At 50.2% G+C, this 15,530-nt stretch overlaps 1 protein-coding gene across 1 annotated transcript in view; it reads right to left on the bottom strand.

Moving 5' to 3' along the window:
* STK10 (serine/threonine kinase 10) overlaps positions 1 to 15,530 on the bottom strand; it is a 114,497-nt gene that overhangs the window by 35,171 nt on the left and 63,796 nt on the right. Inside the window, exons 5-7 of the mRNA XM_042992338.1 lie at positions 5,594 to 5,666; positions 4,125 to 4,319; positions 3,462 to 3,543 (exon numbers count right to left, since the gene is read on the bottom strand). Of these exons, the coding sequence (XP_042848272.1) occupies positions 3,462 to 3,543; positions 4,125 to 4,319; positions 5,594 to 5,666 (350 nt within the window). The remainder of the gene's footprint in view (positions 1 to 3,461; positions 3,544 to 4,124; positions 4,320 to 5,593; positions 5,667 to 15,530) is intronic.

The following is a 15,530-nucleotide window of genomic DNA, read 5'->3' as shown; positions in this document are numbered from 1 at the left end:
AGGAGAATTAGGAATATGTGGGGGGTGGGGTGGCAGGTTTGCAGTCTGAAATAGGATAGTTGGTGGAAGCCTCACTGAGAAGCTAACATCTGAGACAATACCTTAAAAAGGAGAGTCATCCCTGGAAGTGTCAGGAAAACACATCACAGGCAGTGTGAAGAGCTGTGCAAAGGCCCTGAGGTAGTTGTATGCCTGGAGTGTCTGAAATACAGCAAGAAGGCCAGAGTGGGTGGCAGTGAGTGAGGGGGCCAGAAGAAGGCAGAAGGTCTAAGGGGTCAAGATGGGGTGGGTAGATCAAGCAGGTCCCTGCAGGACACCGAGACTCTGGGTGATAGCCTGAGCGAGAGGGGAGCCAACGAGGGAGGGACGGGAGGTTTCCCTCTGGCTGCTGCGCTGAGAACAGACTGAAGGAGGGCAGAGAGACCGGTGAGGAAGCAATCATCCAAGCGAGAGACACTGATGGCAGCTCAGACCCGTGGCTGCAATGGAAGACGTGAGAAGTGATCGGATTCTGGACATGTTTTGAAGGCAGGGACCACAGGACTTCCTGACCGAACGGACATGGAGCGTGCAAGAAAGAAAGGTATGAAGGATGCTTGCACGGTCTGGGGCCTGACGCCTGAGGGGACAGGTTGCCACGGACTGAGACAGGACGGCCACTGGTGGAAGCAGAGGGCACGCGGGTGTGGACGTCCGCGTGGCGGTGGAGCGTAAACGGCTGGGCGCAGATGTGGGGCAGGTGGGGCAGGTGGGGCTGCGTGGGCTACAGGGGAAAGCATGGCCGTCGCTGTAACTGGGGTGAGTGGAGGCGGGGGACGAGGCCCTGATGCGCTTCCACGGTGAGCAGTCACGGGGAAGAGGAGGAGGAGTGACGGGCGAGAAGGTGTGGGGACCCAGAAGCCAAGCGCTGGCAGGGGTGAGGACGAGCACCGGCTGTGGCCACTGCGGCCGGGTCCCCAGGGGCGAGCACTGAGGCCGGGGTCCACCACCGCGTCCGACAACGTAAACGTCACTGATGCTGCTGACGAGAGCGACAACAAACTCAACAAGTATACACTGAGCACCTGACGTGCCAGCCACAACGCTAAAAACAGTACGGAAAGAATCTCATTCACTCACACGATTCCGTTAAGTGAGCGCTATCCACATCTCACAGACGAGGAAACTGAGGCACAGAACGAGCGCCACTCACGTGCCGGGTGGTCAGAGCCTGGGTTACTAGTCACCACGGGACACGGTCCCCAAGAATCTCTGTGCAAGCGAGCAAGTGAATCGGAAACCAACGTGAGCTCAAGGCAGAACAAGGGGTCGGGGTGGGGAGGCTGAGGGGCCAGGAGGAACCTCCCAGAAGCAGGCAGATACAAGGGGCATGAGCGGCTCTGTAGGGGGGGCACTGGGAAGCCAAGACCTGAGGTCTACCTGTCACTCAAAGCCGGGTGACCTCAGCAAGTCATGGTCTACCCTCCCACACCCAGAGATAAAGCGGCACACGGAAAAGGCTGACGGCGGCCTAAGCCAGGTTTTATTGATCTCAAGGGATCTCTCCTTTCTTCTGCAACCCTTTCTGTCTCACGCTGAAGATCCCCTGGCAGGACATTTTTTCCAACTACAGAGTAAAAATTCCTGGCTCAGGCTGAGGCTTTAGGGCTGCCATGTGGGAACGGAGGACAGCTGGTCTCTTCTCCGTGGAATGTCCTGACTGTCCTAGAGGCCGGATGTTATCAGGCCAGGAGGCTCTGCTTACAGGAAACAATCGGCCCCAACGGCAACGCCCCCCCCCCCCCCCCCCCCACCTCTGGCTTCCCCACCAACCAGCACACAATACCCAGAAAATGAGGCCTCAGGATACTCCAGGCATTGGAATTCAATGCATCACTCAGCGAGCTGGCCCTTAGCTAAGCACTTGACCGTATCTTCATACTTAACCCTCACAGCTACCTTGTTAAGGGGGACACTGCTCTTATCCCATTTCAGAGCAAGAACAGGGTCACAGATAAGTGAAGCCAATTTCCTAGGGTCTTACCGCCAGTAAGTGGCAGAGCTGGGATTTGAACCCAGGACCTTACAACCACAGTCCACACACTTAATCGCTGTGCTGCACACCCCAGAGGGATGCGCTGTAGCCCAGCATGTCGACCGGGGGCCCAGCGTCTGGCACACAGCAGGTACGCAGGGAGAGTGGCCGATCGTGAACAAAGGCTCGGTGCTTGGTGTGGCCTCTTGGTCCCTCCCCCCCAGCACACATCAGAGGCTGGGTCACACACGCGGAAGAACCAGAGGGGGCAGGGTGTGGAGGAGCAGCCCCTCCCCAGCACCCAGGCCACTGTCTCTCCATCCCCCATCAGCGTTGATGGCATGGGGACAGCAACTGGCCCACCTGAGGATGGCTGGGCAGGTGACATGTGCCACTGTCAAAACACAAGGCACTAGCCCAGGCAAAGAGCAGCTCCCAGCTGCCCCCAATATTTCGAAAAGCTTCTAGGAAACCACCGTCACCTTCCCCATGCTAAGGCCGGAGGCTCCTCACATGGCAGCCAGAGGGGCCCTTGTAAGTATAAGTCAGACGCCGTCTCCCCAGTCCAAATCCTCAGGGGCGCCCCACTGCACACAGGGTAAAGCTCAAGTCCTGGACCCCGTGTGACCCTGTGCGACACGGCCCTTCGTGCAGAAAAGAGCGAGCGCGGCAGCCTGCCTGCCCCCCTTTGAAGGGCCTGCTTCTGCCACCGGCCCTTAGCAAGCCGCTGGAAACTTGGGTTTGGGGAGGGGTCCACCGTGAAGGGACAGGAGTGGCTCGCTCTGCCTAAACTGTTTGCACAGACGGTATGGTTCACGCTGAGCACCTGCCTTCCTTCTGGGGTCTGTGTCCTGCAAAGCATCAGAGTAGTGAGCGCGCCGTGGCGGTACGGGTACCCTCTCGGCAAACCATCCAAACTTCAGGTGGACAGACCACACGCCTCTCTGATCTCTGCCCTCACCCCTGGCTCGGTGCCTTGGCCTCCTAGCCCTTCCCAGCCATGCTCACAGGCCAGGCCTTTGCCTCCACTCCCCAGGACCACTTACCTAGTCCCCTCCCCCACTCTGGGTGTCTGTTCACACAGAGCCCCTCCATGCCCTCCTTTTATCGGGGAGCAAACCCTCCCAGGCCCCCCTCTTCCTGAGCTGCTTTATTTTTCTTCCCCCCTTCATGTGCACCTACCCACTGTCTGCAGCCTGTCTCCCCCAGTAGAACATAAGCTGTTTGAGGACAGGTTCTGGGGGAGCCTCCACACGACAGCCCTCCCAGGACAAGAGCAGGCACTCAGGAGGCGCCCAGCGAGAATCAGCTGATGAATAAATGGTTGCTCCTGTGGTCACCCCAGCTGAGGAGAAACACACCCAGCTTCCAGGCCATCTCCTGCCTCCAAAGCAAGGGCAGGGCAGAGGGGGCAGGCCGCCACCCCCGGGAGAGGGGCACCGCTTACCTCCAGAAGCTGCGCAGCATTGGGCCGGGTCTCTGGGTTCTTATCTAGCGCCACCTTCAGGAAGTCTCGGAACTCCACAGACCTGGGGGAGCGGGGGTGGGGGGCGCCCACCGGTGGCAGCAGTCAGCTCCAAGGAGGGCAGAAACTGAGAAAATTCTCCCCGTCGCACACTCTACTCTCCTGGGAGTTGTGTGCTTCCCAAACACAGCCCTCAAAGACAAAGGCGCCTTCATGAGCTAAAGCAGTGAAGGCTACGGGGTTTTCATGATGACCTTTTCATTGTGAACATCACCGTACGGATGGGATGTGGAAATCAGAGAGCAGGGACTTGCCCAAGGCCACACGGTAATACACACAAGTACAGGGACTTATGCCCAAGCCTCAGTTCCCAGCCCAGGGTCGTGCCATGTGGCTGCTGGGGCTCATTTAGGCACTGACTCCCACAGCGGGATCCGGCTTATGGGATCACCCAGTCTGCTTTGATGGACAACCCATGTCCAGAGCACATGGAGGGCCCGGGTAGCTCAGAAAGGCCCAGAGACCTCCAGGCCCCGACTGCTCCCCCACTCTGGGCACTCCACCCACCCAATCCTACCTGCCCTGTGACCCAGGCCTGCTGGCCATGCAGCAAACACCCTCAGGCAGACAGGCCTTGCTCCTTACCACTTAGAAGGCGTGAGCAGAGTGGGGGGATCCGACTTGGCAATCTTGAGCAGGACCCGCATGGGGTTGAGCTCATGGTGCGGGGGCTCGATCTGGGCCATCTCAATCAGAGTGATGCCCAGGGACCAGATGTCAGCTTTGTAGTCATACGGGGTGTCCTTCATGGTCTCACACATCACCACCTCGGGGGCCATCCTGAACCAACCAAGGGATAACACAGGGCTAAGAACCTGGCCTTCATAGGCCCTTCTCAGAGACTCGGGGGTCAGGACCACCACAAGCTAGTGTCAGAGAGCTGGCAGCACTCCTGAATCACGATTTGCATTGCTGTCCATCCCACTGTCTTCCTTACGATGGTCTTCACTCAGTAAGATGCCTTCAAGGAGCTCCAACGCCATGTCCCGCTGCAGTTCCCGAAGCCTACCACAAGATGGCAGCAACAATCCAGAACACAGAGTCCTGGGGAAGGGGTGGGTAGAGGCAGAGGGGAAGGTGCCCAGAAAAAACTGGGGGCACAAGGTGGGGGGTGTGGAGAGAATACACCAGCACAGACAGAACGGATGGGAGAGAACAGGAGAAAGAGGAATGAAAGGGCAGAGAGAAAGAAAGAAAGGGTGAGTAATAAGCAAGCAAGAAAGGAGCCTAACTCCACAATGAGAAGTAATGCACATGAAAAACAGAAAGCAGTTAGGTGTGAAACTGAGAGAGGTTTTTTGTTTCGTTTGGTTTTTTTTATTTTGTTGCTTTTTTTTTTTTTTTTTTTTTTTTTTTTTTTTTTTTAAGTAATAGTTTGGGGAAAGAAGGAAACACAATGGCCTAGAGAAGTCCAGAGAAACTTCATGGGAGGGTAGGAATTGAACTTGTTCATCCTCACAGTCCCAGCCCAGGGCCTCACATTCAACCTGTACTTGTTGAATTAATTAAGAAGTAAACCATTTTCAGGGCATCTGGGTGGCTCAGTCAGTTAAGCACCCCACTCTTGATTTCAACTCAGGTCATGATCTCACAGTTCATGGGTTCGAGCCCCACATCGAGCTTTGTGCTGACAGCACGCGGAGCCTGCTTGGAATTCTCTCTCTCCTCTCTCTCTGCCACTCCCCCACTCGCACATGCGCTTTCTCTCTCTCAAAATAAATAAACTTAAAAAAAAAAAAAAGAATTAAACCATTTTCTAGGGGTTCCCGTTGAGGTGTCCCTAATGGAGTATTTTCTATACACATCATTGCATTTCATCCTCTCAGCAACCTGTGAAGTAGGTGCTGTTCTATCCCTGATTTCATAGAGGAGGAAACGGAGGGACAAGGAAGCTAAGCAACTTGGCCAAGGTCACAGCACTCGTGAGTGGTGGAGACCAGGCTCAGACCCAGCAGGCTGACTCAGGAGCCCTTGACGTGGCCAGAGGTCACCTTGGGGAGTCTGAGGTTGAGCCTTCAGTCTACCATTCCCTTTCCAGAAACTGCACAACTCACCAGTAAGGCGTTCCTATGAAGGAATCTCGTTTCTGCAGAGTTTTCAGATTCTTGGCAGACACACCAAAGTCAGCTGCAAGACAAAAATCAGATACAGTATTTGATGGACATTCCTCCACCCACAGTGCTGGGGTGTGAACTCAAGAGACAGACGTTCCAAGTCAATTAACAGATGCCATTTCCCATCTAGCAAATTTTTGATCATTAAAAATATATCTACTGCTGGAAGGATATATTGAGACATGCAATTTCCTTCTTGCTAATAACGGTATAAATTGAAGAGCCTTTCAGAAAAGTAGTGGGGCAATAAATTGCAAGAAACTTTAAAATATCTATACACTCTTCTGATGCAGTAATCCCAAACCTAGATATTTACCCTAATGAAATCTCAAATATAAAAAAATTATGCAGAACGATGTTCATCCAAGTGCTATTGTAATAGTGACAAATTAAAAAGAACCATAATTATTTAGCTTTCAGAGAGTGATTTTAGCCAGAAATAATTGTGCCTTGGATAAAGCTCACTGGCTATGATACTGTCTCTGCACAAAGCTGAGGGAGTGACTTTAAAACTTCTTATGTAAGAAATAAAGAAAATAAAACTTCTCATATACTATATTGTCTTCTCCCAAAAGGGCTTATGATGGCATATCAAACACACACACACACACACACACACACAAACTAAGAAATTGAGAGAGAAACTAAGAAATTGAGAGAGAGGTAAGAAAGATAAGGTAAAAGGGTAAACAACTGAGCAGATTAAGGAAAGTGTGATGGGGCATCTGGGTGGCTCAGTCAGTTAAGCATCGACTCTTGATTTCAGCTCAGGTCATGATTTCACGTTCATGAAACAGAGCCCTGCATCAAGCTCTGTGCCGACAGCGCTGCGGACCCTGCTTAAGACTCTCTCTCCCTCTGCCTCTGTCCCTCCTCTGCTCTCTCTCTCTCTCTCAAAAAAGAAAAAAAGAAAAGTAAAGTGTGATGTACTGGCCTATGACGGAGTATTTTATAGGCATTAAAATTAGTTTTGAAGTATTTTTATTCAATATTTTAACACTGAATTACACGTACGAATACATATCAATATTAAATGTTTAGTATGTATTTAACATTTGATATTACTTAACATGTATTTAAATATGTCAATATTTAACACCATATTAAGATATTGTATTTATAGACTTGGAAGGTGCAGCAGGAAAGGGGAGGACGCACAGGTGAACAGTGTGTGGTCGGCACGATGCTCCCTTCCCCCACAAAAAAGGGGCAAAATATACATGAACTGACTTGGAGGAAATACGCCAACTGGCTAAAATGGTTGTGTGTGGATCATGAGACCAGGCTAGGTTTCTTCTACTTTTCTGAATTCTTCAGGTTTCCCATGATGAACATACAAGACTTTCAGACTAACAAAAATTAAATGTATCTTTAAGCCATCCAACAGCACCAGCCAGTCTTCCTTCACAAGCCCAATACTAAGAGAAGAGTCCAATGCCAAATGCTCAGTTGGAGCATGTGACTCTTGATCTCGGGGTTGGGAGTTCAAGCCCCATGTTGGGTATAGGGACTACATAAAAATAAAATCTTTTTGGGGGCGCCTGGGTGGCTCAGTCGGTTTAAGCATCCAGCTTCGGCACAGGTCATGATCTCACGGTTGGTGGGTTTGAGCCCCACATCAGGCTCTGTGCTGACAGTTCAGAACCTGGAGCCTGCTTCGGATTCTATGTCTCTCTCTCTCTCTCTCTCTCTGCCCCTCCCCGCTTGCACTCTGCACGTGTGCACGCTCTCTCTCTCCCTCTCTCTCAAAAATAAAAATTAAACACAATTTTTTTAATAAAATAAAATCTTAAAAAAAACCTTTTTTTAAAGCATTCCAACTAGTAAGTTAACATAAACTTTTGTATGACAGAAAAAACAGGTAAGTTTCATCTTGATTAAAAAATAAATTCAAGAGGAAAGCAACACCTTGAGCAGACTGCTGCTGCTTAATTCAAAGCAAGACAAGTTGCAAAGCTGTTACAACTGCCAGCCGCCCCAGAAGCCTGTCTAGGTCTTGAAATGAGCTGGCCCGAACCACAGTCACATAACAACTGCTGTCCTGGAGAGCCTGAAATCAGACCCACAATTTCAAACCAGGAGGGAGCATAATGCTAAGAGCATAGGCCTGAATACCAGAGAGCTGGTTCCAGTCTCAGCTCTTCTCTTTTTTTTTTTTTTTAACATTTATTTATTGTTGAGAGAGAGAGACAGAGCATGAGCAGGGGAGGGGCAGAGAGAGAGAGGCAGACACAGAATCGGAAGCAAGTTCCAGGCTCTGGGCTGTCAGCACAGAGCCCAACACAGGGCTCGAACTCACGAACTGCGAGATCATGACCTGAGCTGAAGTCAGACGCTTAACCGACTGAGCCACCCAGGTGCCCCTGGGCTCTTCTTTTTCATTGGTTCATTCACCTATTCATCAGGGTGCCATCTGGAGGCAGACATCAGCCAGGAGCAAACTAAGCCCTTGCCCTCGGCAGCTCAAAGTTTAGTGGTGGAAGGAGAGGACAACCAGACAAACACCAGTAAGTACATATTCCTAACTGTGTAAAGGGTGGAAAGATGGGATAGGCAGTCTACGGTCAGAGAAGTGAGAGGGAGAGAGAGGGAGAGGGAGAGAGAGACAGTGAGCGGGAGAGAGCACAAACAGGGAAGGAAGGAGTGAATATTAACTGAACATCTATTATGTGCCAGGCATCCATTCATTCAACACATATTAATTGAACATCTGTTATGTTCTAGGTGCAGGAGTGGACCAAAATCTCCACCCTAGTGTGGCTTGTTACTCTAGCAGTAAAAACAGGCCCTCCACAAGCCCCACGGCACGTGAGAGGCGGACGGGCGGTTCTTTTAGACAGGAGGTCAAGATCTGGGGGAAGAGATTTACAGACAGGGATGACAAATGGGCTGAAGGGCCTGGAAGGGGCAAGGCAGAGTGGCTAGAGGGAGAGGAGGTGGCAGCAGATAAGGCAGGAGACAGGCAGGGGTCAGGACAGTTAGTACACCTCTGACCCTCAGTTTCCCTGTCTGTGATACAGGGGTGGTGATTCCGTAGAACTACTCTGTAGGGTTGCCACGAGGATTCAATGACACACACGAGGCACTCGGCTCCAAGCCCAGCGCTGTGTAAATGCCCTGTCCATGGGGCACGTGAGCCAGCAGACTCAAGAATCTTAGGCTGGAGCCTGGCCGAGGGTCCTGGGAATGGTCAGGAAAGCTGGTCTCTGAGCCCGGTCAAAGCTAAGTAGATGGCAGGTGCTCCGTCTGCTGATGACAGGCCCGGAGGGACCAACGGCTGTGGCAGAGTGAGGTTCAAAACCAGGAAACCCACAGGAGAACCTGGCTCTGCTGAGGACTACCTGGGAGGCCAGGACAAGTCACCACCTCTCTGGGCTCCTGGGTAAGAACGGGGGGGGGGGGGGGGGCCTGCCTGACCTCCTCCCTACGGGGCCCCTGCAAACACCAACAATGGCCAGCACAGATTTCCTAGGAAATCTTTTGGGAACAACAGTGACTGCCTCTCAGACCCAGCATGAGCCTCCCTGGAGGGAGGCAGGAGCCACTCCCCGACCAGGGTCTCCATTCCCCGCCTGAGAAGAAAGAGGAAAAGCAGAAACCACCACAGTTTCGCAAGGACACACAGCTGGTCTCCAAGGCCCTCCCTTAGGCATGAGCCAGCCAGCCTCTTGGATGGCGGCTACTTCCCCTTCTGCCCCACGTCTGCCCCCCAAGACGGGGCCCACCCAGGAGGGTGGGGCGGCCCCTCCCGGCAGCCCTGGGACTTCAGGCTGCCTGAATGGTGTTTACAGGAGGTGTCCCCTGCCAGGTGGGGGGCTGCCTCCAACAGCTCAAAGGGGCTTTTCCCCATGCAGTCTCCTCTAATGAAAACACTCCTCTGTCCTTCTCCCGTTTCACAAGGATCAGAAGCAAGGGCAGCAGGTAGGAAGGTGGGGCCTGTTTCATAAGTTATCATCTCCATAAGGAAAGAGGTCATTTCTGCTGTATCCAGAGCTGCACTGCGGGCACAGCTGGCACAGGAAGCACAGCTGAATCAATGAACGGACGGACTTTGCTAGACCGCCTCTTATGTTTGGGAAAAAATAACTGGTTTGGGGCGCCTGGGTGGCTCAGTTAAGTGTCCGACTCTTGATTTCGGCTCAGGTCATGATCTCGGGGTCACGGCATCAAGCCCTGCATCAGGCTCCGTGCTAAGGGTGGAGCCTGCTTAAGGTTCTTTCTCTCTTCCTCTGCCCCATTCCCCTGCTCGCTCGCTCTCTCAATCTCTAAAACAAACGAACAAACAAATAACTAAAACTGGGTTTTAAGAAATATATTTGTTGCTTCTCCAAAGAGATTGTTTAAAAAAAAGAAAGAATGTGGCAGGGCCTAGCTGCTACAAAGAAGACATGTTTTAGACAATACTCATGTGTATGGGCAAAAAACTCGAGGACTGTATTTGTGACTAATTGTATAACAGGTTATTTTAGTTTCTGTTCTGTGGAAAGTGTAAAGCATTCCAACAAAGGGTTTTAATGTAGATTTTCTTTTTTTGCACCCATGCTATTGATTGCTAAATGTAATAGTCTGATCATGACGCTGAATAAATGTGTCTTTAAAAAAAAAAAGAAATTAAGAAATATATTTGACACAGCGATTCTCTTTCTAGAAATAGATTCCCCCAAATCATGTTTATAATATATATGGAAGCTTACAGAAGCAAAAAAAAAAGAAAGAAATATATTTGACACAGCGATTCTCTTTCTAGAAATAGATTCCCCCAAATCATGTTTATAATATATATGGAAGCTTACAGAAGCATTATTGGAAAGAGTAAGAAGTTGGAAAGCACCCAGTTGTTGCCAAAGCCTAGCTGGCAAAGGAGTTAGAAAAACTGTGGTGCGGCCCAGCCGTGAACTAGAGGTTGCAGGGGTACCTGGGTGGCTCAGTCAAGCGTCCAACTTGTGGTTTCGGCTCAGGTCACCAACCCAGGGTCACGAGATCGAGCCCCACATGGGGCTCCACGCTGAGTGTAGAGCCTGCTTGATAGTCTCTCTTCCCCCCCTCGCCCCTCTCCCCCACTTAAAAAAATACATATATCAAAAAAAAAAAGGAGATTGCATTTGTATGTACTAACTTGGGACTTCATCCATAACATGTTGCCCTGAACATGATGGTGATTGATGCATACGATAGAATGTACAGAATTCCAGTTGTATTTTAAAAGACATACACGTACTGTGTGCACACATACACCCACAAACACAGAACAGGGTCTGTGAGGTTATACATCAAACCTAATGGTAACCACCTCCCCAGAAGCAGGATTTGGGGAGAGCACACAAGGGGGTCTTACATTTTTCTTTTAAACATTTTTTTAATGTTTATTTATTTATTTTGAGAGAAAGAGACAGAGAACGCATGTGCTCCCAAGCCGAGGAGGAGCAGAGAAAGCGAGGGAGATAAAGAATCCCAAGCAGGCTCCGCATTGTTACAGTTCGTGAGACCATGACCTGAGATGAAATCAAGAGTTGGATCCCTTAACCAACTGAGCCACCCAGGTGCCCCGGGTCTTACATTTTTTAACTTTAGATGCTTTTATTCTTTAAAATGTTTCTGATAAAGAGGACACCGCTTTTCTGGCTTAAAAAGCTGAAATGCACGTAGCAAACGTCTTTTAGGTTTGTGGGTTCTTGTTTTTGCTTTTTGAGTAAAACCCAGTGGGAGCCAGGATGTGGTGAGAGAACTTCACACTTGCCGGGGGTGAGCTGCGCACCCTGGACGAAGGGCACACTGACTGCAGGGATTAGCAAAAACCTGACACGCTGCACATGCCCAATAGTCGTAACAAACACTAATATTTACTGAGAACTTGCCAGGTGCACAGCTGTGCAGACTTCTGCACATCACTTACATCTTCCTCTGCAAATCATTTTGCATATCATGTGCATATATATATATCCTTGTGCAGATCATTTATAGCCAGGACCCTCGGAGCAGGGAAAATTATTATCCCCCTTCTCTACAGATGAGAAAACTGAGGAGCTTGCAGATGGTTACCCAGCTCTAAGGACAGACATATGCTAAGTCTGTGCTTTTTTTTTTTTTTAATGTTTATTTTTGAGAGAGAGAGACAGAGTGCAAGTGGGGAAGGGACAGGGAGAGGGAGACACAGAATCCAAAGCAGGCTCCGGGCTCCGAGCTGGCAGCACAGAGCCTGATGCGGCGCTCGAACCCACGAACCGTGAGATCATGACCTGAGCTGAAGTCGGATGCTTAACCGACTGGGCCACGCAAGCATCCTGAAGTCTGTGCTCTTTACCACTACCAGGTCCTACCATTCTGTGCGCAGAAAAAATACTGAAAGGAAGACTAGGGTGGTGCATTGTGGCAACATCAGGAATAACTTTCACGTCCTTCTTTGTGGGTCTTATTCCAGACTGTCTGGAATTCTAGACTGTCCAGACTGTATCAATCTATATACTCGTTTATAAATATGTTTTTCTTATGACCAAAGCAATGCTGCTTATCAAAAATCCAAACATTTACAGATTTGAAAGTCTCCATAATCCTGGCAGAGATAAACACTTTAAGTGTTTGCTGCACACAGCTCCACGTTTATTTACATAAATAAGAAGTATATGTGTAAATAAAAATACTTTTGAAAAATAAAATCAGATGAAGCCTACTATCTTGCAGCTTGTGTTTTGTCCCTTCACGGTGTGTACATACATTTTTACAAGAGATTACACATTTCCTACAATTTTCAGTAGCTGAAGAAGACTTCATTGTAGGATAGTACCATAACTCTTCAGGAATAAGCTGGATCATTTCTCATTTCTTGCTGTTACAAATATTGTTGCAATGGGTATCATTGTACCTATCTTCCTATACATAAATCCCACATATTACTTTTATAAACAAAAAAAAAAATCACACAATGTAAGAAGTTATATATTATACACACACACACACACACACACACACACACACACAGAGCCGTGAACTTAGACTGTATGGAGATATGTAACAGAAACTCTCATCTGTCCCCTTAACTGCAGATGACCAAAAGAATCCAAGGTAAGAGGAGCCTTTTCCCAGATAATGTCAGGCCAGTTAAAGGCAAACCGCCTTCCCTCCTGGACCCTCTACCCCAGGCCAGTGAGTCTGTAGGCCAGCATGGTCAGGGCTTACCCCGGGATTTAGGTCTGAGAACCTTCTAGGTGGTCCTCAACCATGGGGTGCTGTGTGTTCCAGGATGTTTGAAAGTGGGTGGGGGTGGTCTGGCTGTCACATGAAGGCGAGTGTTCCTGCCATTTCACGGGGGAGAACCTCCTAAGGTAAAAATGGTCTCATCTAAAATGCCAGCACAATGGTCCCGTGGACAAACCCCAGCCAGGGTCCTCATGGTGCCGACAGGGAAGCGAAACCTAGAGAGGGTGAGGGACCCGCTGAAAGTGAGCCGGGGACAGGAGAAAACAAAGGCTTTGCCGCCAGCCCTGGAATCCCACGGGCCTTCCTCCTCAGGATTACAGCACCAGCTCATTAACAGGGAGGCCCCACCACGGCACCCAAGTGACTTCTCTGAATTAGCAGCACGGTCTGCCTCTCCAGAAGTGTCACGGAGACAGCACCTGGCAGGAAAGCGAGAAGATTCTGTGATCTGAGACAAACTGCTTCATATTTCTGAGCCTCAGTTTCCTCATCTAGGAAATAGGCATCATATTAGGTAGCCAAATGTGAGGCTGACCGAAATGCTCTATTTTTCTGTTTCCATGTTTATTTTCTTTTGTTTATTAGATACACGTGACCACTATAGAAGCCTTTGTTTTCCCATTCATTCCGGTCCACCTTCAGCCTCCCAGCCCCGCTGCCTTCACTGACTCTCTCTCTCCTCCCCTACATAACCCTGTCTTTTTCTGGTATTTTCTCCCTCAACCTCAATTACACATTCAGAACTCTGTTCTTGCTTCCAACAGGCTGTGCCAGTCTATGGTGGACAACAATTTGGTTTTCTGGTCAGTGCAAATCTACTTTCCTTCTGGAAAACCATCCAACCCACCCCAACCACACTCTTCCATGGAGAGGACGAGGGAATGGGGTGGGTTAATATTTCCATATTGCTACCTGACCCCTCTTCCTTCTCAGAGAAGCCCTCCTTACTGGACCTTGTCGATTGATCCAGAGGGTCTATGCCCACACCAACGTAGGCCGATCAGAATCCTTCACTGGGATTTTTTTTTTAACATTTATTTTTGGGAGAGAAAGAAACAGAATGTGACCAGGGGAGGGGCAGAGAGAAAGGGAGACACAGAGTCCAAAGCAGGCTCCAGGCTCTGAGCTGTCGGCACAGAGCCCGACGCAGGACTCGAACTCATGAACCCTGAGATCACAACTGAGCCAAAGTCAGACGCTTAGCTCACTGAGCCACCCACACACCCCTCACTGGGATTATTAACCGGAGACCTGAAATGGTGAGGTTCCGATGATCAACCTTCAGAAGATGATGCTGGGAAAATGAAAACTATAGCCCTAGCCAGATGCTTTGTGGAGGGGGCTGGTCAGAGCCTAACCAACGCGCACAGAAAGGCAGACCAGAGACAGTCTCAGGAGCGTTTGTGTTCCAGGGTTCAACTGCCCTGGATGCCCAGCTGATCTCTTCCCCAACACGGAGGCACATTCTCCTGTCTGCCTTCGATCACAGGAGAACGGTTCTCATCATTTGTTGCTACAATAAGGTAATGGTTAAGCACGTGGGCTCTGAAGCCAGATGCACTGGTCTGAACCCCAGTTGTGCCTCTTACTGGCTGTACGATCTGGGGTTAAGTTAACCTCTTTAGACGCCAGGTATCTCCATCTCCTCTGTAAAATGTTAGCAGTGGTCTTTAAAGACTGAATGAATTACTACACATCAAACACCGGCTCGGTACATGATAGTCATAGTGAAAGAACCAGGTCACCAGCCCGCTGGCTGCAGCAAGCAGGAATTCTGGGTTGGGGGTCAAGGTGGGGGTGAGGGGCAGGTAATGGGTTCCTGCCAGGCCCACTTGCCTGGCCTCCTATGCATCAAGGGGACTTTGGGAATTAGGAATCCTGCAGTAATCGTAACGTGGTAAAGTGACGACAATGCTATAGAAACTACTACTGACTGGTACCCAGGTTCTGGGCTGAGCATTTTGACTTTTAGGCCAGTCTGGACTCCTGCTTAGAATGTGAGAGACTCCAAGAGTAAAATTCTCCTCCCATCTTCAGAGATGCACCACTGGGGAGAGGAACACAGACTCTCCGGAGAAGAGGGAACACTGTCTCTCATAGCAGCGTCTCTGAAATGTCCCTAGGCCCAAGAAGGAAACCTAACGTTTGCTGGCCCCTCTGTGTGTAGATGCTTTTTAAAAAATGTTTATTTTTGAGAGGGGGGTGAGGGGGCGGGGAAAAGAGAGACAGGGAGAGAGAGACAGAACCCCAAGCAGGCTCCACACTGTCAGCGCGGAGCCCGACACGGGGCTCGAACCCACGAACCCGCGAGATCATGACCTGAGCTGAAATCAAGTGTTGGACACTCAACCTCCTGAGCCAGCCAGGCGCCCCACCTGCAGATCCACGCTCTGTGTGCACGGCCTCACTACACTGTCATACGAATCCTGTGAGATGGGAACTGTTACCACACTCCTGACTTTGAGAAACTGATGCCCAAAAGGGTGAGGTGACTCACCCAAGGTCACCCAAGGTGACATGGCAGATCCGGGGCCAGAACACGGTTCTTCAGACCGCAGCGTCCACCCCCCCACCGAATATCCCAATGGTCTCTGGGCAGCAGGCGTGCTTCCTCTCTCTCTCTCTGCGCCTATGGGTTCCCACGGGTCATCCGAAATCGCTTCCCCCCACTCAGAGCAGGAGC

Source organism: Panthera tigris, chromosome A1, assembly GCF_018350195.1.
Source record: "Panthera tigris isolate Pti1 chromosome A1, P.tigris_Pti1_mat1.1, whole genome shotgun sequence".
Classification (NCBI taxonomy): Eukaryota; Metazoa; Chordata; class Mammalia; order Carnivora; family Felidae; genus Panthera; species Panthera tigris.
This window is presented reverse-complemented; position numbering and strand designations above follow the sequence as displayed.